Genomic DNA, 25756 nt, shown 5'->3' on the forward strand with positions numbered 1-25756 from the left:
AAACCTTTACCTTTACCTATCCCACTTTTATCCCACAACCAAGATAAAGTTTGCTTCTGCCTTAAAATACTGGGAAAGGCAAGATCTCAAGCCACATTTGTAGTAGTGCCTAGAAATCAGCATGGTATAGTGCAGTGATACCCAAACTTTGGACCTCCAGGTGTTTTGGACTTCAGCTCCCACAATTCCTAACAGCTGGTTAGCTGGCTGGGATTTCTGGGAGTTGAAGTCCAAAACACTTGGAGGCCCAAAGGTTGGGAACCACTGGTATAGTGGTTTGAACATTGGACGATGGGTCTAGAGACCTGGATTTGAATCCCCACTTGGCCATGAAACCCATTGGGTGACCTTGGGCATGTCACACACTCTCAGCCTCAGAGGAAGGCAATGGCAAACCACTTGCAAAATCTTGCAGCAGCGCAGGGGGTTAAATTGCTAGCTGCAGGAAATCTGTTGACCGGAGTGTTGGCAGTTCAAAGCTGTGAGTCGGGGTGAGTTCCCAACTGTCAGCCCTAGCTTCTGCCAACCTAGCAGTTTGAAAGCAGTCAATGTGAGTAGATCACAGGAAGGCAGGAAGGTAAAAGGGCACTCCGTGCAGATATGCAAAACATGCCGGCAACACCATCAGAGATATAAATAATAATAAATAATAAAACTTTATTTATATACCGCGCTATCTCCTCAAGGGACTCAGAGCAATTTCCAACATATTAAAAACATACAGTTAGTTAAAATTCAGCAATTAAAACATTCGGCACCAAACAGATGTACATAACAAACAATCATAAAAACACATAACCCACCATTTAAAACCTAATGCAGATAACAGGCTCCTCAACATGAAAAAAATTGGAAAAGGACAGCTCTCCATGGCCAGAGTTAAGCATCGCCTCCAGACACCAGAAATGAAAAAGGGGGAAGAACTTTACCTCTGTCTGTCGTGTTTGCCTCATATGTGTTCTGTAATCCGCTCTGAGTCTCTCCGGGGAGATAGAGTGGAATATAAAGTGTAATAATAATAATAATAATAATAATAATAATAATAATAATAATAACAGATACTACACTTGATCTTAGCCAACCGGCTATATCTGCCTAGAAGATCAGGGGGCAGAGGACTCTTACAAGTAAAACAAGCAGTCAAAGAAGAAGAACATGCCCTGGCAGAATATGTAAAGCAAAGTGAAGAACCTGCTTTGATTGAAGTCAAAAATCAGAAACTCCTCAAAGCACAGCAGACAAAAAACCAGTACAAGAAAGCCACACTACAAACTAGAGCTGACAGCTGGCACAACAAAACATTGCATGGAAAGTTCCTTGACAAAATTGAAGGAAAAGCTGACAAGGAGAAGACCTGGCTCTGGCTCACGAATGGGACCCTGAAGAAGGAGACAGAAGGCCTGATCCTTGCAGCCCAGGAGCAAGCCATCAGAACAAATGCAATTAAGGCCAAGATTGAAAAATCAGCTGATGACCCAAAATGCAGACTGTGCAAGGAAGCTGACGAAACCATTGATCATCTCCTCAGCTGCTGTAAGAAAATTGCACAGACAGACTACAAACAGAGGCACAACTGTGTGGCCCAAATGATCCATTGGAACTTATGCATCAAGTACCACCTGCCAGCAGCAAAGAACTGGTGGGATCACAAACCAGCAAAGGTCGTGGAAAATGAACACGCAAAGATACTGTGGGACTTCCGAATCCAGACTGACAAAGTTCTGGAACACAACACACCAGATATCACAGTTGTGGAAAAGAACAAGGTTTGGATAATTGATGTCGCCATCCCAGGTGACAGTCGCATTGACGAAAAACAACAGGAAAAACTCAGCCGCTATCAGGACCTCAAGATTGAACTTCAAAGACTCTGGCAGAAACCAGTGCAGGTGGTCCCGGTGGTGATGGGCACACTGGGTGCCGTGCCAAAAGATCTCAGCCGGCATTTGGAAACAATAGACATTGACAAAATTACAATCTGCCAACTGCAAAAGGCCACCCTACTGGGATCTGCACGCATCATCCGAAAATACATCACACAGTCCTAGACACTTGGGAAGTGTTCGACTTGTGGTTTTGTGAAACGAAATCCAGCATGTCTATCTTGTTTGCTGTGTCATACAACATCGTTGTGTCAATAATAATAATAATAATATAAAATCCTGTGATACTTGAAGGCACATAACAACAACATTGAACATTCAGGTTCATTACTGATGGTTATCTAACATTTACATGTAGCATATGAAATAAAGCTATGGTACAACATCAAATCGGGGCCCATGTAACCCAGCAATATCAGTGTGAGGTCAATATGGCAACGGTTTGTGAGACAGGGAGAAGTATATACATTATGACAATAATATTCCTTCCAACTTCAGTGTGGCCAAGCAACATCAGAGTTTGATCAAGATGGCAAAAGTTATTAATAAAAAAGAAAAGATAAACGATGAGAAATTACAGCAGTTTGCTTCTGCCTGAGCCTACTGGGAAAGACAAGATCTCAGTCCCTCGTTTCCTCTCCATCTTCTAAGTTATACAACATTATGAGCCCCCGGTAGACCGTGGGTTAAACCACTGAGCTACTGAACTTGTTAACTGAAAGGTCGGCGGTTCGAATCCGGGGAGCAGGGTGAGCTCCCGATGTTAGCCCCAGCTCCTGTCAACCTAGCAGTTCGGAAACATGCAAATGTGAGTAGATCAATAGGTACAGCCCCAGCGGGAAGGTAACGGTGCTCCATGCAGACATGCCAGCCACATGACCTTGGAGGTGTCTACGAATAATGCTGGCTCTTTGGCTTAGAAATAGAGATGAGCACCACCCCACAGAGTCAGACACGACCAGACTTAATATCAGGGGAAAACCTTTACCTTTACCTACCTATACAACATTACAGTATAGAAATACGAGTTGTTTTTATTGCATCCTCTCTCTCTCCACTAGACCTTTACAAAGTACTTCCCTGTCTATCCTCTATCATTTATGAATTGTCTGATTTTATTAATAATAGGCATATCTTCCCTTAGTCATTTATCCAAAGTCTATCTGGTTGAAGGGATGTGTGTGTGTGTTAAATTTGCTATTGCTCTGGCACATATAGCTGATAAACAGTTTCCATAGAACCCCCAACAAATTCTTTTATTTCTCCTCTCTCTAATCTTTGTATGTCAATTTTCCAGATAAAGGTATGGCCCATATTCCATTTTACCAATACTATAGTGAAGAATTCTCTACTTTTTCCCATACTCTGACTATCTTCATCCTTGTAGATGGAGATAGTAAAAAACCAGAAATAATATAATGTCATTATTCAGTACATTCTCATTTTTACTTTGAATACAGAGATAAGCAATATCCTTTTGCTCAGTTATGGAATGCAAACCACTTTTGCAAATTTGCAAGGGGGGAGTAGTAGCAGGAGAGAGAAACTGGGATGAAAAATTGGAATCACAGAGAATTATCTCTGCCAATTCTGAACAGTTGGAAGGTACGCAATATATTTGGATCATGCACTTATGAGCCTTTTTTCCTTCACAGGACAGAACTGACTATATACCCAAAATGTTCCACTCTTAGGATGCTAATATGGTCAATGGTCAGAGATTATGACCTTTAGATCAGACCTCATAATCCACACTGGTTTGGGATTGATCTATCTATCCTATACTCTGGGATAATTCACTGGTTTCCGGCCTTGGCTTTATTTGTTTACACAGGAAGCGATAGGAGTAGAGTGCTGCATCAATTAGCCTAAAAAAGGATAGCTGCTTCCTGCAAGAATTCTTCTTAGCCAGACAAAGGTTGAGTTGAACAGAATGACTTGCCTGGACTTTGTCTTCAACAGAATTAACTTTCCTAAAAACAGGATGTGACTTCTTTGCACTTCAGAGAATATTAACAGCTTGGAAGATCAGTGTGGAACTGTGGTCCAGCAAGAAAATTCCTGGGTCGCTGTGAGTTTTCCGGGCTATATGGCCATGTTCCAGAAGCATTCTCTCCTGACGTTTTGCCCACATCTATGACAGGTATCACCAGAGGTTGTGAGGTCTGTTGGAAACTAGGCAAGTGGGGTTTATATATCTGCAGAATGTCCAGGGTGGGAGAAAGAACTCTTGTCTGTTTGAGGCAGGTGTGAATGTTGCAATTGGGCACCTTGATTAGCATTGAATGGCCATGCAGCTTCAAAGCCTGGCTTCTTCCTGCCTGGGGGGTATAGATATATAAACCTCACTTGCCTAGTTTCCAACAGACCTCACAACCTCTGAGGATGCCTGCCATACATGTGGTCAAAATATTAGGAGAGAATGCTTCTGGAACATGGTCATACAGCCCAGAAAACTCACAGCAACCCAGTGATTCCGGCCATGAAAGCCTTCGACAACACAAAGAAAATTCCTGTTTAACCAGCCTTTAAGTTTATGGCAAATTTCCTCTTGATCCGTCCCTGTGAGCTGCATGTTCCCAGCAGTAGTACAAAATGCCTACATAATGGGGAACCCATCAACAATCCAGAGTTGGCAGGTGCAGGGTTAATTGATCCTCTGCTGTACTGCTTTATCAGCTACTTTGAAAATGTCCCAGTACATTGAACCTTAAACTGGGCTTGGTCTGGAGAGCTGGACGCTGAATCAAGGCACCCAAAATGACCCCTTCCCCCTCCAAATGTCATGGCACCTATTTTTTTGTTTCCTGCCCTGACATCAGCCAGAGCGAAGGGGCCCTAGAGGAAAGGAAAGAGGAGAAAACCCCTTCCTCTCCCTCCTCCCTTCCCAGCACTCCCTCTCACTCTGGTTGATATCAGAGCAAGCAAAGGGAGAAAGCTTGGTGGCTCAGACTTTGGGTTCTCCTCTAGCTTCCAGTAATGTGGGTCAAGGCGATGTTAAGGTGGCTTTCCCAATATTACTGGAGATCAGCCTTGTGCAGAGTGTAGCTGTCATGGGGCTGATCCAAATCTGCGCCGATCTAAGTAGTCAATGCAGATGGGGCCTCAGTTTCTTTCTTCTCTTCCTAAAATTGTTTCTCTTTGTCCTCGGTTTATGTCAATCCATGCAAACTGAGTTCAAAGTTAAAAAGCAGTTCCCATTTCCGTTAACTTCTTAGGATGGAGGGGAGAGGAAAGGTGAAATTTTGCCCTTCACAGAAGAATCAGGAAAAAGCAAACTGCTGCAGCTTATCCCAGTTTAGAATCATAGAATCATAGAGTTAGAAGAGACCTCGTGGGCCATCCAGTCCAACCCCCTGCCAAGAAGCAGGAAAATCACATTCAAAGCACCCCTGACAGATTGCCATCCAGCCTCTCCTTAAAAGCCTCCAAAGAAGGAGCCTCCACCACACTTCGGGGCAGAGAGTTCCACTGCTGAACAGCTCTCACAGTGAAGAAGTTCTTCCTAATGTTCAGGTGGAATCTGCTTTCCTGTAATTCGAAGCCATTGTTCCGTGTCCTAGTCTCCAGGGCAACAGAAAACAATCCTGCTCCCTCCTCCCTATGACTTCCCCTCACATATTTATACATGGCTATGACGTCTCCTCTTAGCCTTCTCTTCTGCAGGGTAAACATGCCCAGCTCTTTAAGCCGCTCCTCATAGGGCTTGTCCTTTAGACCTTTGATCATTTTAGTCGCCCTCCTCTGGACGCTTTCCAGCTTGTCAACATCTCCCTTCGATTGTGGTGCCCAGAATTGGACGCAGTATTCCAGGTGTGGTCTGACCAAGGCAGACTAGAGGGGGAGCATGACTTCCCTGGATCTAGATACTATACTCCTATTGATGCAGGCCAAAATCCCATTGGCTTTTTTTTGCTGCCGCATCACATTGTCGGCTCATGTTTAACTTGTTGTCCATGAGGACTCCAGGCTCTCTTTCACACGTACTGTTGCCGAGCCAGACATCCCTCTTTCTGTATCTTTGCATTTCATTTTTTCAGCTTATGTGTCCCTCCTCATTAATAACATTTGCCATCTTGTTTGCTCTGATGTTGCTTGGACACAAGTTGGGACAGTCGGGGAGTATGACATTGATGTAATGAGCCATCTCTGTTTATGTTTGTAGATTAGAGACAGGGAACATGTGGCCTTCTATTTCTGATTGGACTGTCTTTGACGTCAAACCTCACTATTGCCTATAAACAGCTGTTTATTTATTTAAATTATATTTTAATAGTTATGTTTAATTCTATTTTAATATTTCTCTTTTGTATGTGTTTAATTACGTAGTTTATAAAGTTGCGAGCTGCTTTGAGTCTCAGTCTTGAAGAAAAAGAATGCAATACAAACAACAACAACAACAACAACAACAATAATATCTGCCCTAATTCTCCATGTGTGGCCGCCAGTAAAGGAAGTCATTCTGCATATGGCTATAGTAATCCTCTTTATATGTTTCCCATGTCCCAGGGCTGAATTCATCAAAAACTGGAACTGAACTTAGTCCATTTATAAAGTCGGATCTTTTCTTTCTCCTTTGTTTCCGCTATGTTTTTCTTCTCTCTGGAACCCAGCTTTTGCTACATATTAGTCTGGTTGACATAGCAATCCCAGATGGCTTTATTGAGCTTGACAGCACCTTCGTAATGGGTACTAATTGGCATTTATTTTAATCAGCAATCCCTGCAGAAAGTCTCCCGTGAGAAGGATGGTTAAAGCACCCGCCACTTTGCAAAGTCCTTCATGGGCAGAGTGTCAAGAGTTAGGAAACAATGTTGTTGCTTGTGAAGTTACACCAAATGCCTAAACAGTAGGCTTCTTGTTCCAGGCATTGGACAATCCAGCCTTTCATACAACGAATGGTGAGCCCAGGTTATTTAAATAGGAATTGGAAAGGGAAATTAGAAAACGTCATGCTGTTGGTTCAGTTGTGTTAATTCAACTCTGCTTTGAACCACTTCTTTTACCTTCTAAAGTAAGGCTCTGTCCACACTGCCCAATGATAGCAATTTCATACAACTTCAAACATCCTGTAGCCATCTGAGTTTTGTTCATTCATTACCACACAGCTTTAATGATGTAGTTCAAGGAAATTTAGGGTACTTTGGGCCTCTCACCAAACTGGGATGGGGTCATAGTTGCTTAAGTGGAACCAAAGTGCTAGAAGTGTGAAGTATGGACCCGCTGTCTAATCCCTCAACCTTGGCCATATGGGTTTGAACTCCTGGGAACTCAACATCCAAGAGATCTGGAGGGCCAAAGGCTCTGCAGCACCGCATTGTTCAACCAGCTTGCTCCTTGGAAGGGATTTTTATGATCTTGACCTGGAACGAGTATTTTCTCTCTCAAACATCTGTTCTATGAAGTATTCTCTGGTGTTTCCTTATGATGAAGTCAGCAGCTTGCTTTGGCCTTAATAGAAAGAATTCCATGCAGGGCAGACATTCTTTCCAAATAACCTTCAAATAATACAGTCACCAGATGCCTCTAAGCTGTTGTAAAATATATCTGGTGTATATATATCCTAACAGGATGGACTAGTACTGTAAACCTGGGATTATAAAATAAATGTAACTACTCTGGATGCTCTTGGGCCCTTCTACACTGCCATATAATCCAGAATATAGAGTTGGAAGAGACTTCGTGGTCCTGTCCAACCCACTGCCAAGAAGCAGGAAAATCACTTTAAAAGTATCCCTGACAGATGGCCATCCAGCCTCTGTTTAAAAGCCTCCAAAGAAAGAGCCTCCATCACACTCAGGGGCAAAGAGTTCCACTGATGAACAGCTCTCACAGTGAGGAAGTTCTTCCTAATGTTCAGGTGGAATCTCCTTTCCTGCAATTTGAAGACATTGTTCTAGTCTCCATGGCAGCAGAAAACAAGCCTGCTCCCTCTTCCCTATGACTTCCCCTCACATATTTATACATGGCCATCATGTTTCCTCTCAGCCTTCTCTTCTGCAGGCTAAACATGTTTAACTTGTTGTCCCTGAGGACTCCAAGATCTTTTTCACACGTACTGCTGTCGAGCCAGGCATCGTCCCACATTCTGCATCTTTGCATTTCATTTTTTCTGCCTAAGTGAAGTATCTTGCATTTGTCCCTGTTGAACTTCATTTTGTTAGTTTTGTCCCATCTCTCTAACCTGTTAAGATCATTTTGAATTCTGCTCCTGTCTTCTGGTTATATTATTTGAACTGATTTATCTGGGTCTACACTGCCAGATAATCCAGTTCAAAGCAGATAATCAGGATTTTATACAGCTGTGTAGAAGGGCCCTGAAAGAAAGAAAGGAAGGAAGGAAGGAAGGAAGGAAGGAAGGAAGGAAGGAAGGAAGGAAGGAAGGAAGGAAGGAAGGAAGGAAGGAAGGAAGGAAAGAAAGTCTTTTTTTTTACAAGTGCATCAAGGATAAAGTAAGAAAACCCTAAAGCTGGAAACTTCACAAGCGACTTGCCTTTGGGATGCAAAAGTTGTTTGCATTACAATACTTTGGTGGAAAAGCGAAAGGAGAAGAGGAAACTGAATCTTGCTCTTCTTCCCTGTAGATTCCTACAAAGCGAACTGCTGCACTCTCTTCTGGCCGGTGTGCTCTTCCTCATTAATTGTTTTTGTTAACTTTACCACATTCAGATGTTGCTTGGTTAGATGTATTTTGGATTTTTCAGTGAAAATTTGGAGAGTATGTCACACAAGGCAACTTCATGCGTTTCTAGGAGCTGGATGGGGCTGGATCTACACTGCCATGTAATTGAGTTTCTGAATCCAGATTATTTTCTTTGAACTGGATTATATGAGTCTTCACTGCCATATAATCCAATTCAAAGCAGATAATCTGGATTCAAAAACTCGATTACATGGCAGTGTAGATGGAGCCTGAGTTAACATTAGCCAATGTTGTTGTATGTCTTTCGGGCATTTTTAGCCAATGTTTTGGTTTATCTATCTGCCAGGAACACACCAGCTCCCATTTTAAAGTTTTTATTACAGATACTGGGGGAACACCAGGATTTAAAAATATATATTTGTTGACATAAGTAAGGGAGTTATCTTGTCCTTGGGAAGCCAGGAAATTTGCTCAGATATGGGAGTAAGAACAACCAACAGGGCTACCTGGACAACAACCTGCCTCTGAGATAAACCACGAAATGAGGAGACTGTTCTCTCTTTCTTTCAGCCTGGTCATCTAATTTGTTCTTTTATTCCAATTTGGGAAGAAAGCACAAGGCAGGGCCAAGGGAGAAATGTGGCCAGAGGTAGTCTGTACCTAATTCAGATTCCCCACCACAAGCACACACAAACCTCATCTTGATTCTAGGATATTTAGGATTGAGCTGCAATGCAACCGTTCTCTAAGTTGCAAAGCACAGCTCAGTTCAACGCCACAATCTCTTACAAACACTTTGACTGATTGAAGATAATAGCAGAAGAAGAGTGCAACCAGATGAGGAACCCACTGTAGATTTTTTTATCGTGTCAGAAGTAAATTGAAAACATACTGCAAATTGCTTCTGGTGTGAGAGAATCAGCTGTCTACAAAGATATTGCCCAGGGGATACCCTGATGTGTTATCATCCTATGGGAGGTTTCTCTTGTGTCCCGTCATGCGAAGACGGGCTGACAGACAGGAGCTCACCCCATCTTGCCGATTTGAACCACCAACCTTCAGGTCAGCAGTTCAGCCAACGCGGCTCCCTTCCCTCCGAAGATCAAATCCAGGGTTTGACTCCCTACTCAGCTATGAAACCCAGTGAGTGACCTTGGGCAAATCACACTCTCTCAACCCCAGAGGAAGGCAATGGCAACCCCTTCTGAATAAATTTTGCCAAGAAAACCCTATGATGGGGTCACCATAAGTTAAAAATGACTTGAAGTTACACAACAACATAGAACATCTAGTTACTACTAGAGGTTACCTAACATTTACATGTTTATCCAGATCAAGAGTGTTTAATTTCAGTTGGCCTCAAGTCCTCTTAGCTTTCTTTGGGCTGTGGTTTTATTTACATCCTATTTTAAGGACTGTCCTTCTCCATATGTAACTCCCCAAGTATTCTGGCTTTCAAATGAGCTTCTGCTTCAAAGCTCTTGACACGATGTTGTAACTGAGTCCAAGTTCACCGTGTTGAAATGCTGAGCCATTCTAGTTAGAAAGGATCGTGACATCATGCATTTCCACCATCCCAGGCATTACTGTTTGCTCAGAGATTAGCTGCAGTCTTCATAGATGCCGAGGATAAAATTGGAGGATCAGATTTTCCCTAGCAATAAAATATTGCAGACTATGCTTCTTATAATGCAAAGTAATGACGTGTCTGTGTGCGTGCTGTTTACTCTTAAACAGCAATGGAGGCTCTTAATCTTTGTAAAACACCTGCTCTTGGCAGAAAAGATCACAACTTGGAAAACCTGCTTTTTCTGCCACATTCTGAGTATCGTCTATCTAGTTTAGTTTGATTTTTAGGAATTCTAATCCAAATTGGATATGAAGACCAGCACCATGCATAGAGTTGTTCCTCTTGCGGAGCCAAGGCAAAGACACGTCATCCCAAAAAGTATTTATATTTATATAACCAAAGGTTCTGTCTTGTCCAAACCTGATAATATGGAATGAAACAGTTGGCTGCATTTTAGGTTCTTCCCTGTGGGGCAGTTATGGTGACAGTTGTGATGAGAAGTGACATTTCAACATTAGCCACTGACTGTAAAGTTGTGTTGGCACCAAGCAGATACAAGAGTGGAGGTCAACCAATGGATTTCATGGCCAAGCAGAGATTCAAATATTGGCCTCGAGTCATAGTCCAATGCTCAAACCATTACATTATGGTGGCTAAGTACTATCGGGGAGAGGCTCCAATAGTACTTAGGAGCCACCACAATGTAATGGTTTGAGCACTGGACAATGACAATGAGACCAACTTTTGAACCTCTGTTTGGCCATGACATCCATTGGTTGGCAAATCACACTCTTTCAGCCTCAGAGGAAGGCAATGACAAACCTCTTCTGCACAAATTTTGCCAGGAAAACACTGTGATGGGGTCACCATAGTGTAGAAACAATTTGAAGACACGCCACAAGGAAATAGTGCTTACACTATCAATTCCCCTATCGAGGATCATCAAATCCACCACTCTTTTGTTGTCATTTGAAAGAAAATGGGATGACAAAAGTTTTTTTTATATATATGAGGGTTATCCAGAAAGTAGATGACGTTTTGGAATTAAAAATGAACAAAGTATAGGAGAAAACATTTACCATATGCAGTTGAAAGCCACACCCAAATACCACTTCTCAACATAGTCGCCATTCAAATCTAGGCACTTATCATAGCGATGAATGAGCTTGGCAACTCCTCCCACACAAAACTCTGCCACTTGCGTCCTCAACCAACCAGTCACCCCTTCCGCAGCTGCGCATCGTCGCCAAAACGCTGCGTTGAGGACGCAAGCGGCAGAGTTTTGTGTGGGAGGAGTTTCCAAGCTCATTCATCGCTATGATAAGTGACTAGATTTGAATGGCAACTATGTTGAGAAGTGGTATTTGGGTGTGGCTTTCAACTTCATATGGTAAATGTTTTCTCCTATACTTTGTTCATTTTTAATTCCAAAACGTAATCTACTTTCTGGATAACCCTCGTATATATATTTTCCTCATTTTAAATATTTCCCTAGCTCAGACTGATCTCTGGAAATTGTTACTGCCAATGCCCTGCTATGCTAACATTGTGGGATGGGAATAGAGGTTACTTGTTTATTTAATCTAGTGGTTCTCAACCTGTGGGTCCCCAGATGTTTTGGCCTTCAACTCCCAGAAATCCTAAGAGCTGGTAAACTGGCTGGAATTTCTGGGGGTTGTAAGCCAAAACACCTGGGGACCCATAGGTTGAGAACCACTAATTTAATCTAATACACAATTCTGAAAACCCAGCTTTAGCAGTTCTTATACTTCCAGATTTCTTGGATTTCTGCTTTTCTATCTCCCCTATCCTGTGACAGAATAGGATCTCCCGAAGGCACTATGTGGGCCAATTCACCTTTAAGACCAACTGCACTGTCTAGTATTAAAATTGCAAAGATCCTGCAACATCAAATATAACTATGATGATGGAACTCCATCATCTAACTATGCAGCCTCTGAAAAAAAACCCCTACAATTTCAGCTTGGCAGTGCCCCAATGAAAGGACTGTTGAGATGCTTAGATTGGGGTGTTAGAAGTGTTGTCCACAACTCCACGGGAAAGGTCAAGAACAGGCAGCTGGAGGGAACCCTTGGGGTCCTTGTCATAATTGCTTGTCTCCAGAGCCCCCCAAACCGTGAGAGCATAGCAGATGTAATTTCCCAGTGTTGTGATCTGCAGCATATCAGAAATACTTTAATTGGAGAGCTGCCACATTGAAAAGGTCACATTCAATTGTCATTGGCTGGAAATATGAATTCAAAGCATTGCAGGATTGCATATTTATCTTACAAATTTATTACAGGTTGGAATACCTGTATTTGATTATGATAGATAATGAGATATCTTGGGGATGGGGCACAAGTCTAAACACTAAATTCATTTATGTTTCATATACACCTTATACCCATAACCTGAAGGCAATTTTATCCATAATATTTCTAATAATTTTGCGCATGAAAACAATGTTTGCATATGTGTTGTCGAAGACTTTCATGGCCAAAATCACTGGGCTTCTGTGAGTTTTCTGGGCTGTATGGCCATGTTCCAGAAGCATTATCTCCTGACATTTTGTCCACATCTTTGGCAGGCATCCCATGTGGGCGAAACGTCAGGAGAGAATGCTTCTGGAACATGGCCATACAGCCTGGAAAACTCACAGCAACCTAATGTTTGCGTACATTAAACCATCAGAAAGCAAAGGTGTCACTATTTTAGCTAATCATGTGGACAATTTGGGGAGATGGTGGAAGGGTACAAATAAAGATTTATTATTATTATTATTATTATTATTATTATTATTATTATTATTATTATTATTATTATGGATTATTTTGGAATTACAGATAAGGGATACTGGCACCTCTCCTACTGAGCAGGATGCCATCCATCGATTTTAAAAACTAGAGATATATTCTCAGTTGCTTAGAGCATTTGCCCCCTTCTTTTTGGTTATTTCTCACAGTCAATTGAGCTCCCAGAGTGTTCCAGGACAAAAATTGGACCCTTAAACTCCCCTTGATTGCCCAACCCTTTCGCGAGCCATATTTCCTCTCATAAAGCAATCTTACTCTTTCTTTCAAACGTGATGGAGGCAATATTAAAATAAAACACAGTGTCACACTCCAGTCTTTTTAAAAAAGGTTCTAATTAAAACAAAGGCTTCCCCATCTCCCACACAGTTGTGTACATTAAACACATGAGTTCTCCAGGCAACAGCCAAAATCCTTATTTTCATCACACAAGCAAGAACTGCAGGGTGGGAGAGCAGAAAGGAAGAGTCTCTAGTATGAAGTTCTTAACTCTTCAGTTTGAGGTCTAAGGGCTTCAGAAATTGTGGCAAAGGCAGGGCCTCCAGCGCCTCGGGGAACTGATCTGGAGAAATGGTCCCAAGTAAGACTTGCATAGACTGGACAAAGAGGGAAGAAGGTGCTAAGCCTGCCAGCCACTCAAACCGTTGCTTCCCCAATAGTTCTTGCCATTGTTGCCTGTCCTCCAGGAGCTGCGGCTTCTGTGCAAAATGGAAACCCTGAGGCATAAAGAGGAACAGGGAGTCCAGGAGGAGCAGCTTGGTGCGTAGGTTGGATGACGGGTTTTCCCAGATCTGCTGCAGCAAGAGGTCCAGAGGGGTGTTTCCAGCACCATCGCAGAGGCAAGCTGAGGCACCGTGGCCCAGCAGCAAAAGGAAACACTCGGGCCTTGCCAGTTCACAGGCCAAGTGGAGAGACGTCTTGCCCCCTTCCACGCGGCTGCAGCCTCGGCGGTCTAAGTAACCGGCTCGTTCGCTTGCGGGGAAGTCTCTGATGGCTTTTAGGATCTCTAAAAGGATGTGGACGCGGTTGTACCGGACGGCCATGGCCAAGTGAGGGGCCGACGAATGGCAGCAGCTGAAATGCAGGCTGGGTATCGCCAGGGCATTCTTAGGAAATTTGCTGAGGAGGTAGTGGGCATAAGGCTGGTGGTTGTGCACCAAAGCATAGAGAAGGGCCTCCGAAGGAGAGTAGCTGCTGACCTTGCCTCCTTCTTGCCAATGAAAGGCTTCCATGCGCCGCATGTCCTCCAAGAGCCACACGGGCAACTGGTCTCTCACAGCTTGGTAGAAGGCAAAGGAGGATTTCTTGCATTGCTTCTGGGACTGGGAGCTGTGGCTGCTGTAGCCGTTCAGCCATTTGACGTTCCAGGGCATCGCGGAGGGAGGGTTTCAAGGAGGATGGCTATCAAAACGTCTTCTTCATGAAGACCCAAGAGCAACCGAACTGCTTTAAAAGAAAAAGTAAAACATACAACGGTCAATGTAGAAGCCAAAGCAGAATGTGGGTTAATGGACAGTGCAGTTATGACACTCTTCCCTGGTGACATTGTATGTGAAAATAACTTGACATGTCTTAATTTTCCTACACTCTCTAGGAGTTCTATAAAATTGAAGGCTAATTTAATTATGTAAGGTTTTGCTACTGAAGAGAAGATGTTTATCAACTACATAAAAATACAATATATATATATATATATATATATATATATATATATCTCCCCGACGGGCTCCTACCCTGCTGGGATTCAGAAGGGTCATGAAAACATGGTTATGTGCCCAAGCTTTTGATGAGTAAATGACAAAGTTGACATGGCCTGATTTAAGGATGAAGCATGAGGATCTCGGACGAATGGAATTAATTATATATACGTTTTTAAGGTTTTTATAATGTGTTTTAACAATGTTATTAACAGATCTGTTTATATTGTTTTGTTTTTATGATTGCAATTTGGGCATTAAATTTTGCCAATTTTTGTAAGCCACCCTGAGTCCCCTCGGGTGAGAAGGGCAGGGTATAAATGTTGTAAATAAAATAAATAAATAAATAAATAAATAAATAAATAAATAGTGTACTTCTCTGCCCCAATATGTCCTCACAACTTTGTGAGCCAGTTAAGACCAGGAGAAAGACCGATGGTTTCACAGTGAGTTTCATAGCTCAGTGGGAATGTAATACAGTAGAGTTTTGCTTATCCAACATAAGTGGGCCAGCAGAACATTGGATAAGTGAACATGTTGGATAATAAGCAGGGATTAAGGAAAAACCTATTAAAAGTCAAATTACGTTATGATTTTACCCATTAAGCACCAAAACATCATGTTTTACAACAAATCAACAGAAAAAGCAGTTCAATACACGGTAACGTTATGTAATAATTACTATATTTACGAATTTAGCACCAAAACATCACAATGTATTGAAAACATTGATTACAAAAACACTGACTACTAAAAGGCAGACTGCGTTGGATAATACAGAACGTTGGATAAGCGAAGGTCGGATAAGCGAGACTTTACTGTATCTCAAGTCCTAGCCCAATGTTCTGATCGCTATAACAAATTGGCTCTAGGGATGGTGTGTTAAGTCCCTTGTTTTGCTGAGTTGGAAGAAGTATCATGAAATTTCTTTAAGAGGAGGAAAAACAGACCAACCAATCCTAGGTTTGTTGCAGAATCTTTTCTTAAAAGTTGAGAGATCAGTGGATATGAAAAGAGGGTTGCTCAGCTCTCACATATTGTGTGTGGGAATGTGAGATAGGCTGAAATGGAAAGATAGGAAGCCAGATACTTGATTCAGAGCTTAGTCTTTTATCTCCTATCCATACTGCAGAATTATAACACTACCACTGCTATAGCTACATCCTATGGAAGCTTGAGATTTGTAATTTGTTATGGGCCCTGAGTTCTCTGACAGAGAAGGGTATATACACCTCCCATAATAACATTGAGCCATGGTAATTAATGTGATGTCAAACTGCTATATTCTGTAGTGTGCCTCTACATTTAAGCCTTAGTGTCCTTAGAAGACATAGTAGAGAAAGAGAAGGTTGTGAATGGTCAAAGAAGCCAAGTAACTTAAATCTGGTTTAGACAAAAACCAATTTCCCTCAAGACAAGTGACATGGAAAACTTTCAAGATGGTGATTAACTAGATAACTGGAGACAAACAAATTCTGTGTGGTGATCTCTTTGGAGGCCAATGCCTTTGAGGTCTCCTTGGATGTGATAAGAGATACCGTATATATCTCTAATGCAATAAAGACTAATTAGTATATACCAGGCATGGGCAAACTTTGGCCCTCCAGGTGTTTTGGACTTCAACTCTCACAATTCCGAACAGCCTACCGGCTGTTCGGAATTGTGGGAGTTGAAGTCCAAAACACCTGGAGGGCCAAAGTTTGCCCATGCCTGGTATATATGGATTATATATGGATTAACTTCTCATAGCTTTCAGCCTCCTTTATATTCAGGCATCTGAAGAAGTAGGGTGTGTTCTATGAAAACGTATGCTTAAGAAAGCCTTTAAGATGCCACACGATTCTTTGCTGTTTTTTCCCAGAGGACTAACATGACTACATTGCTCTCCGGAGTATGTCCAATACACTGAAAAAACATGCCATATGCATTATTTTTATTTTATGAACAAAGTAGTCTCCATTGCCTTGATTAGTGATTCCTAGTTGTGGAAAAGTAGAGACACATTCCTTACATTTACATGGGATTGCAAAAGCAACTTCCAAACTGCCATTCTAGAAATACAGGTTAGGAAAATCAAACATAAAGAGGTATAAACAACAGAGCTAAACACTCAATAAGAACTCTGTTTAGGGGTTATATCAGAATGAGAAGAACCTCTGCATCAGGATTTTCTTATCGTTCCTCTCTAAACATACAGATTCAGTATCAATTTCAAATTGAAATGAGTAGCAAAGTTCAAATCTATCCTTTCTCCATCCATGTAAAGTCCTCTTCCCTAGTAAACCACCATGGTCTTTTGAAAGCTGATGAAAATATCAGATAATTAATAAAGCTGTTGTTTTGAAAAGATGTTCCTAAGCAAACTGGGTTCATGTTAATTAGGGTTGTTGTTTAAACCATATCATTCATTTTGTTGATTTCCTTCCTACTGATATCTGCAGGGCTGATCTTATCATTAGGCAGAATGAGGCCACAACTTCAGAGCAACACATCTGGGGTGCCGTTGTTGCTGTGTGCCTTCAAGATATTTTAGATCTATGATGACCTTATCGCAGGGTTTTCTTAGCAAGATTTATTCAGAAGAGACTTCCACTGAGGCTGAGAGAGTGTGACTTGTCCAGGGTCACCCAGTGGCTTCCCATGAGAGTCAAACACTGGTCTCCGGAGTCATAGTTCAGTGCTCACACAACTACATTACACTGGCTCTAGAGATGTTCTTAACAGGCACCCAAACACTTATTCCTCTTGAAAGATGTATTTCAGAGGAAGGAACTGGCAAAACCACCCATGAATATTCCTAACCTAAGGAAACCCCATGAAATTCATGGGGTTGCCACTTGACTTGAAGACATATACTGTATGTGTACACATTGTATTTCTATTGCTATGGAGTGGGAGCAATGCTTGTGGCCAAAATAATTTTAGGTAAGTAGGCTTGGGTGGAGGTGGGAGCATGATTTGGTGCTCTCTTGGGCTAGCAGTGAATTCTGTTAGCAGCTTTAATCTTCTTTTGTTTCAGGGTGCATCTACATGGTAGAATTAATGCAGTCTGACACCACTTTAATTTCCATGGATGAATGTTATGGAATCCTGGGAGCTGTAGTTTGGTGGGACACCAGCACTCTTTGGGAGAAGAAGCTAAAGACCACGTCAGGCTTCAACTCCTCAGATTATACAGCATTTGGCCATGACAGTTAAAGTGGTGTCAAACTGCATTAATTCTAGTGTTACCTTCCCGCCGGAGCGGTATCTATTGATCTACTCACATTTGAGTTCAGGCTGTGGCGCAGGCTGGAGAGCAGCTGCAATGAATCACTGCAATGAATCACTCTGACCAGGAGGTCATGAGTTCGAGGCCCGCTCGGAGCCTATGTTTGTCTGTCTTTGTTCTATGTTAAAAGGCATTGAATGTTTGCCTATATGTGTAATGTGATCCGCCCTGAGTCCCCTTTGGGATGAGAAGGGCGGAATACAAATGCTGTAAATAAATAAATAAATGTGCATGTTTTCAAACTGCTAGGTTGCCAGAAGCTGGGGCTAGCAGCGGGCGCTCATTCCGCTCCCGGGATTTGAACCTGGGACCTATTGGTCCGCAAATTCAGCAGCTCAGTGCTTTAACACACTTCGCCACCGGGGCTCCTATGAACCCTCATTTATCCTGCCAGAAAAGGGACAAAATGCTCATTTCCTGACTCACAGAAAACTGGCTATAAAACGCAGGAGAAGCTCTTCACTTCCACCTCCTTTAGAAGAAACTTGCCATTTGATTCCTCTGAGGCCACAGAGAGCGTTCCCCAACGAACTGGCTGATAGATCTGTGACAAAAGCTGTCAGTTCACATGACCAAGTTGGCACCAGGCAAATCCTTGGTTGAGTGGCTCCACACAAAAAAGCAGCTGGTCAAGGGAGGCAATGGTGTGGGCGAGCATCCTTCGGTATGCCTACTGCCTCACATTGCCAGCCACATCTCTTTTAAGAAAGATACAGAAAACATTGTGAGCCACTCCTTGAGTTCTGAGCAGGTTTGTCTTCTAAGAATCGAAAAAACACTCTCTGATTTACCTTAAATAACCTCTCCCGCAAGAGAAATTTATACAACCTGCAAGCATAACAGGGCAATTGGGTTTTGCGGAAGAACAATACAATTTGTGGGCGGGTCAATCTGAGCCATGGTGGTGCACTGGGTTAAACCCTTGTGCCGGCTGAACTACTGACTTGAAGGTTGATGGTAGGAATCCGTGAGACAGGGCGAGCTCCCATCTGTCAGCCCTAGCTTCCCAAGTGGGGACATGACAGAAGCCCCCGCAGGATGGTAACACATCTGGGTGTCCCCTGGGCAATGTCTTTGAAGACGGTTGGTTCTCTCATGTCTGAAGCGACTTACCTCAATTCGCTTCTGACACGATTAAAAAAAAAACCAAGTGGGCGATCTTCTCACAGTCTACATCTCAACTTGCTGAAGGTGGGAGTATGATTTTGGAAAGCAGGATTTCAATCTCTGCTTAGAGACAGAAACCTGCTTGGGTGGCCTTTGGGCAATCCACACTCTCTCGGCCTCAGAGGAAGACAAGGTAATTCTCTTCTGAGCCGATCTTTCCAAGAAAACCTTGCGATAGCTTCACCTTAAGGTCCTCATAGGTCAGAAACAACTGGAAGGCAAACAGCAACAACATCAAGCCAACTTCTCCTACTTGCCACCCTCCTTGATTCTTTGGTTGGATCTACACTGCTAAATATTGCAGTTTAAACTACATTATAAGGCCATTCTTTGCATTCTTTGGCAGTGTCGATCCAGCCTCAAGCTGCCCAACATAACCAGCAATTTGTTGCAGGCTTTCATGGCCAGAATCACTGGGTTGCTGTGAGTTTTCCAGGTAGTATGTCCATGTTCCAGAAGCATTCTCTCCTGATTTTTCACCCATATCTATGGCAGGCTTCCTCAGAGGTTGTGAGGTTTGCTGGAAACTAAGCAAGGGAGGTTTATATATCTGTGGAAGGTCCAGGTTGGGAGAAAGAAGTCTTGTCTGCCGGAGGCAAGTGTGAATGTTTCAATTAATCACCTTGATTAGCATTGAATAGCCTTGCAACTTCACAGCCTGGCTGATTCCTGCCCGAGGGAATAATTTGTTGGGAAGTATTAGCTGACTCTGATTGTCTCATGTCTAGAATTCCCCTGATTTTCATAATGTTGTTCTTTATTTACTGTCCTGATTTTAGAGCTTTTTTAAATACTGGGGGGGAAAATCAGGACATAAATAAAGAACAATACTCTGAAACAGGCGAATTTCATACAGGAAACAATCAGGGCCAGCTAACACCTCCCGACAAAGGATTCCCCCAAGCAGGAAGCAGTCAGGCTTTGAAGCTGCAAGGCTATCCAATGCTAATTTATATTATTTATTTATTACAATATTTATATCCCGCCCTTCTCACCCAACAGGGGACTCAGGGCGGCTTTCAAAAAACACATATATAAAAATTATACAGTGCAATATAAATCAAGGCGATTAATAACAACATTCACCTGCCGCAAACAGACAAGAGTTCGTTCTCCCACCCTGGACATTATTCCACAGATATATAGGTAAACCCCACTTGCCTAGTTTCCAACAGACCTCACTACCTCTGAGGATGCCTGCCATAGATGTGGGCAAAACGTCAGGGGAGAATGCTTCTGGAACATGGCCATACAGCTCGGAAATCTCACAGCAACGCAGTGATACCGGCCATGAAAGCCTTCGACAACACAGAGGCAAACCCTGGGCGATTTCTCTCCTTGACCAGAAGGAAAAACACAAGCCAAGGCCTCCTTCCTTCCTTTTCCTTCCTTCCTTCCTTCCTTCCTTCCTTAATTCCTTCCTTCCTTCCTTAATTCCTTCCTTCCTTCCTCCTCCGCCCCAAATCTCTTACCTCATAGGTCTCCACCCCAAGTCGCCCACCCGGGTTGGAATGGGGGGAGATCTATAGATCCTGGGATCTACAAATCTTGGGGGAAAAGGAGAAAACGCGCAGGCTCCTCACCTCCTCCTCCTCCTCCTCCTCCTCTGCTTCTTGGGGAACTCCGGCTTCCTTGGATCCCTTGCCAGCCGGCTGTTCCTGCTGCTGCAATGAATGAGCCAATGCCTCTCTTACTCCTCCCTCTGTTGCAACCACAATTATATATATATATATATATACACACACCTCCTCCTCCTTCTTCTCCTTCTCCTCTTCCTTCTCTCTCTCGTCTCCCCACTGCAGCCCCAAAGCGTTTGCGGAGCCGCCAAAGCTCCGGGGCTCCTTCTGGGGCTCTTTTATGCTCTCCCCTCCCTCCCTCCCTCCTTGGCCCCCTCCCCTCGGGAAGGCCGGTCAGGACCGGGGAACTGTCCAGCCACTCGGGATTGGTCCCCGGACAGGGCTCCCCCGCTTGCGATTGGCTGGCCGGAGAGGGTTGTTGCGTCACAAGGAGGCGAAGTTCCAAGAAACTTCGCCTCTGGGCCATAGAGACCCAAAGGGGAGGAGGAAGAGGAGGAGCAGGAGGAAGAAGGACAACTTTAGGCTGCCCTCAGTGCCCTTGCCTGAGCTGGCAATCTCTTCGGGACTGCAACACAGAGAGCTTAGCTATGGGAGGAAAGTCATGATTACTAGTTTTATTTTTCATTGTTGGGTTGCCTGTTGAGTATTGATATTTATTGCTTGTATTATTTTTAAATTGTTGTATGGTTCTGCTTTTTATTAAGGTAAAGGTAAAGGTTTCCCCTTGTTGGGAATCACCCTGGACTACTCAAGTCTAAATGTAGTCAGATAGATGATAGAGTTAGATTGAGGGAATCCTTTCCCTATTTCCAAAGCATGCCTAGATAGGTTTTACTGTGTTTTCACTCTATCCTGTGTATGTCACATCTCTTACTTTGAAGTTAGTAGAAATGTGAATCTTTAGGGACACTAACTTCTCATTGGTCAGAATGTATTTTATGGTCCCAATAAACTGGACCATGAGGTTGGAACCATTTTGGTTCTCTCTTCTCTCTTTGTTCTTCCAGCTAACAAGCAGCATCTTGCTGTCTCTCCTGGCAAGATGTAACTACAGTAGAGTCTCACTTATCCAACACTCGCTTATCCAACGTTCTGGATTATCCAACACATTTTTGTAGTCAATGTTTTCAATATATCGTGATATTTTGGTGCTAAGTTCATAAATACAGTAATTACTACAAAGCATTATTTATTTATTTATTTGCGACATTTATATACCGCCCTTCTCACCCCGAAGGGGACTCAGGGCGGTTTACAAGTATATATACATACAATATATTATACAACTATATCGCAATATTATTAGTAATATTGCATGTAATATAAATATACAATTATAATAGTGAATTATAATTATTATTACTGCGTATTGAACTACTTTTTCTGCCAAATTTGTTGTCTAACATGATGTTTTTGTGCTTCATTTGTAAAATCATAACCTAATTTGATGTTTAACAGGCTTTTCCTTAATGCCTCCTTATTATCCAACATATTTGCTTATCCAAAATTCTACCGGCCCGTTTATGTTGGATAAGTGAGACTCTACTGTATTTAGATGTTTGTTATTTTTCCTTTCTTATTTTTCCTTAGAAACCAGTCTAGAGTAGACTAGACAGCTCCCAAGCCTTTCTATCTGCAATGGAGTTCTTTTTACCTGAATAAATACTTTTTGAACTTTTACTGAGTCTCTGCAATCGATTGGCATCCTAAGCTGAAAGGCTTCTCTTTGCTCACCCCGTGTAAGTAACTGTTGCATTTGAAAGCTTTTGCTTTTGCTACTCTGCTGCATTTTGGTGGAATCTCCCCCAGAGAGGGTTAAATTGAGTCTAACCACTCAGAGATTACCACAACACCCCTGACGTTAAGTCCGGTCGTGTCTGACTCTGGGGATGGTGCTCATCTCCATTTCTAAGCCGAAGAGCCGGCGTTCGTAGACACCTCCAAGGTCATGTGGCCATTGGCATGACTGCACAGAGCACCGTTACCTTCCCAATGGAGCGGTACCTATTGATCTACTCACATTGGCATGTTTTCGAACTGCTAGGTTGGCAGAAGCTGGAGCTAACAGCCGGTGCTCACTCCACTCCCCAAATTCGAACCTGCAACATTTCGGTCTGCAAGCTCAGCAGCTCAGCGCTTTAACACACTGCACCACTGCATGTTTTTATTATGTGTTTTGTATTGTTTTTATCACGTTGGAAACCACCCTGAGTCCCCTGAGGAGCTAGGGCAGTATATAAATAAAGTTTTTTATATTATTGTATTATTTATGATTATCATGTCCCCCCTCCCTCTTTTGGTTTCCTTCCCCTTGGAAATTCTCTGGCCTTGTTTCCTGGGGAGAACTGTCAGGTTCATGGCCGGAATCACTGGTTTTCTGTGAGTTTTCTGGGCTGTATGGCCTTGTTCCAGAAGCTTTCTCTCCTGACATTTTGCCCACATCTGTGGCAGGCATCCTCAGAGGTTGTGAGCTATTCTCTGACTTCTTTGGCCACCCAGCCCTAAGGAAAGGCTCTTTCAAAACTTGACCTTCGCGCAGGAAGGAAAGGACACTCCGAGGTGCCTTTGGGGAGGAGGCAGCTCACACCCGCAGCCTCAGGCACCAGGGTGTTGTTGTGCATGGGTTGTTGTGCATTTCCCGGGCTTTATGACCATGTTCCAGAAGCATTCTCTCCTGGCGTTTTGCCCACATCTATGGCAGGCATCCTCAGAGGTTGTGAAGTAGATTGGAAAACTAAGCAAGGGAGAAATGCTGAGCAACTATAATATCAGACTACACAGAGAAGCTCTTGAAATCCACAAGCATGTGAACAATTTCAACAGGAAGGAGGAAACCATGAAAATGAACAAAATCTGGCCACCAGTATTAAAAAAACTCTAAAATGAGAACAAGGAACAATACCCTGAAAACAGAGGAATTCCAGACATTAATCAACACCTCTGTTGATTCTAACTCCCAACACCTCTGAACAAAAGATTGCCCCAGGCAGGAAGAAGCCAGGACTTGCATTTGGCAAGGTCATTAATACTAATCAAGGTGATTAATTAAAACATTCACACTGGCCTCCAACAGACAAGGGTTCCTTCTCCCAACCTGGACCTTCCACAGATATATAAACCTTCCTTGCTTAGTTTTTTTCCAATATACCTCACACTCTCCGAGGATGCCTGCCATAGATGTGGGTGAAACCTCAGGAGAGAATGCTTCTGGAACATGGCCATACAGCCGGAAAATGCACAACAACCCTGTGATTCTGGCCATGAAAGCCTTCAACAATACATTAAGCAAGGGAGGTTTATATATCTGTGGAAGGTCCAGGGTATGAGAAAGGACTCTTGTCTGTAGGAGGCCAGTGTGAATGTTGTAATTAATCACCTTGATTAGCATTAATGGCCTTGCCAGATTCATTCCTGCCTGGGGGAATCCTTTGTTCGGAGGTGTTAGCTGCCCCTGATTGATTCATGTCTGTAATTCCTCTGTTTTCAGAGTGTCGTTCTTTATTTACTGTTCTGAGTTTAGACGCCAGGCTTGAAAGCCAACTATTGTCACAGCAAGTTTCTGCAACAAAATGTGAGCCTCAGAGTCTCTCTGGTGCTTGAGGTTAGTTTATAGTAGACCTTACATTGCCTGTCCCAGTGTGAGCATTCGTGGGCAGAACTCAACTACTGCTCTCATTATTGCACAAGACTCAATGTCTTCCTGAACACTTACAATGGGTCCTTAGTATCTGGTTGGGTTTGGTTCCCTGACCCCTGGAGATACAAAATCTATTTATGCTCAAGTTCCAAAGCCATGTTTTGCATTTTAAGGGTAGCTAAAGGTTTTCCCTTGACATTAAGTCTAGTTGTGTCTGACTCTGGGGGTTGGTGCTCATCTCCATTTCTAAGCTGAAGAGCCGGCATTGTCTGTAGACACCTCCAAGGTCATGTGGCTGGCATGACTGCATGAAGCACCGTTACCTTCCTGCCAGAGCGCTACCTATTGATCTACTCACATTTGCATGTTTTCGAACTGCTAGGTTGGCAGAAGCTGGAGCTAACAGCGGGAGCTCCCCTCGCTCCCCGGATTCGAACCACTGACCTTTCCGTCAGCAGGTTCAGCAGCTCAGCAGTTTAATCCGCTGTGCCACTGGGGGCTCCATTTTAATATAGGCTAAAAGAGAAGACCAACCTCCACAATGACAAAGAAGAACATACACAGGGGGAAGATGGACTTTATCACACAAAACAGTCCCATGGCATTTACATGATCGTTGATCCTGGGAATTTAATCTTGAGAATGCTTTGTTGGTCATAGTTTCTGCTCTGTGGACGTCCCATTGGGGAGGGAACTCTGCCTCCCATAGTTCCATGGATTTGTTTTATAATTACTTTTTAAACATGTAATTTGAAATTTCTGTGAGGTTTATTTTAAAAACTTTTAAACTGTAACCTTTTGGCCCATCAATAGCAGGGAATGGCTAGGAGGCGATGTACCACCAATGTTGTGCATGACATTGTGCAATAGGAACCATCACAACAACAATGAGTTTTTGCTCCTATGCTGGTTGGTCACCTCCTTGAAATAAAGATCATAGACTTGTGGATATAAGTTCATAGAATCCTTGAGTTGGAAGAGATCACAAGGGCCATCCAGTCCAACCCCGTGCCATGTAGGAATACACAATCAAATCACCTCCAACAGATGGTTATCCAACCTCTTCTTAAAAAACTCTGGAGAAGGAGACTCCGCCACACTTTGAGGCAGCCTATTCCACTACAAAACATCTCCTACTGTCAAGGAGTTCTTCTTTTCCCTGCAATTTGAATCCATTGATCAATGTCCAGAGCAGTAGAAAACAAGCCTGCCCCTCCTCAATGTTCATCCTTCCAAATATTTAAATATGCCTGAGGGAGCTAAACGGGCCCAGCTACCTCAGCCATTTGTCATAGGGCTTGGTTTCCAAACCTGTGATCATTGACACGTTCTAACTTGTCAATATCCTTCTTGAATTGTGGTGCCCAGAATTGGACATAATTACAGGATATTGGGTTGAGGTTCTCCTTGGTGTGTGCCAAAATAAGAAGGCTAACCCGGAATGCTACTCGCCTTGGTTATTACTCAGAGTGTGCCAACTACTGCTTTATTTTGGGCT

At 43.0% G+C, this 25756-nt stretch overlaps 1 protein-coding gene and 1 pseudogene across 5 annotated transcripts; both read right to left on the reverse strand.

The window, feature by feature from the left end:
• Window positions 1–880: 880 nt before the first annotated feature.
• Window positions 881–1106, reverse strand: LOC134295758 (U2 spliceosomal RNA; annotated as a pseudogene).
• A 12119-nt stretch (window positions 1107–13225) lies between these two features.
• Window positions 13226–20940, reverse strand: ankrd9 (ankyrin repeat domain 9). 5 transcript variants are annotated; one of them, XM_008115750.3, is made up of 2 exons: window positions 20790–20940; window positions 13226–14355 (listed from the first exon to the last, which is right to left on the reverse strand). In XM_008115750.3, exon 2 carries the CDS (start codon window positions 14280–14282, stop codon window positions 13395–13397), a length of 888 nt encoding a protein of 295 aa, XP_008113957.2. In that variant the 5' UTR covers window positions 14283–14355; window positions 20790–20940; the 3' UTR covers window positions 13226–13394. The 5 variants fall into 5 exon arrangements, with proteins under 5 accessions (XP_008113957.2, XP_003224116.2, XP_062824566.1 ...); XM_003224068.4 differs by having other exon boundaries at window positions 13226–14352; window positions 20628–20909; XM_062968496.1 differs by having other exon boundaries at window positions 13226–14352; window positions 20790–20900.
• Window positions 20941–25756: the final 4816 nt, after the last annotated feature.

Source organism: Anolis carolinensis, chromosome 1, assembly GCF_035594765.1.
Source record: "Anolis carolinensis isolate JA03-04 chromosome 1, rAnoCar3.1.pri, whole genome shotgun sequence".
Taxonomy (NCBI): domain Eukaryota; kingdom Metazoa; phylum Chordata; class Lepidosauria; order Squamata; family Dactyloidae; genus Anolis; species Anolis carolinensis.

Excerpts from the sequence above, each read along its gene's own strand:
- ankrd9 (XM_008115750.3), bottom strand. The coding sequence starts at position 14,282 with ATGCCCTGGAACGTCAAATGGCTGAACGGCTACAGCAGCCACAGCTCC.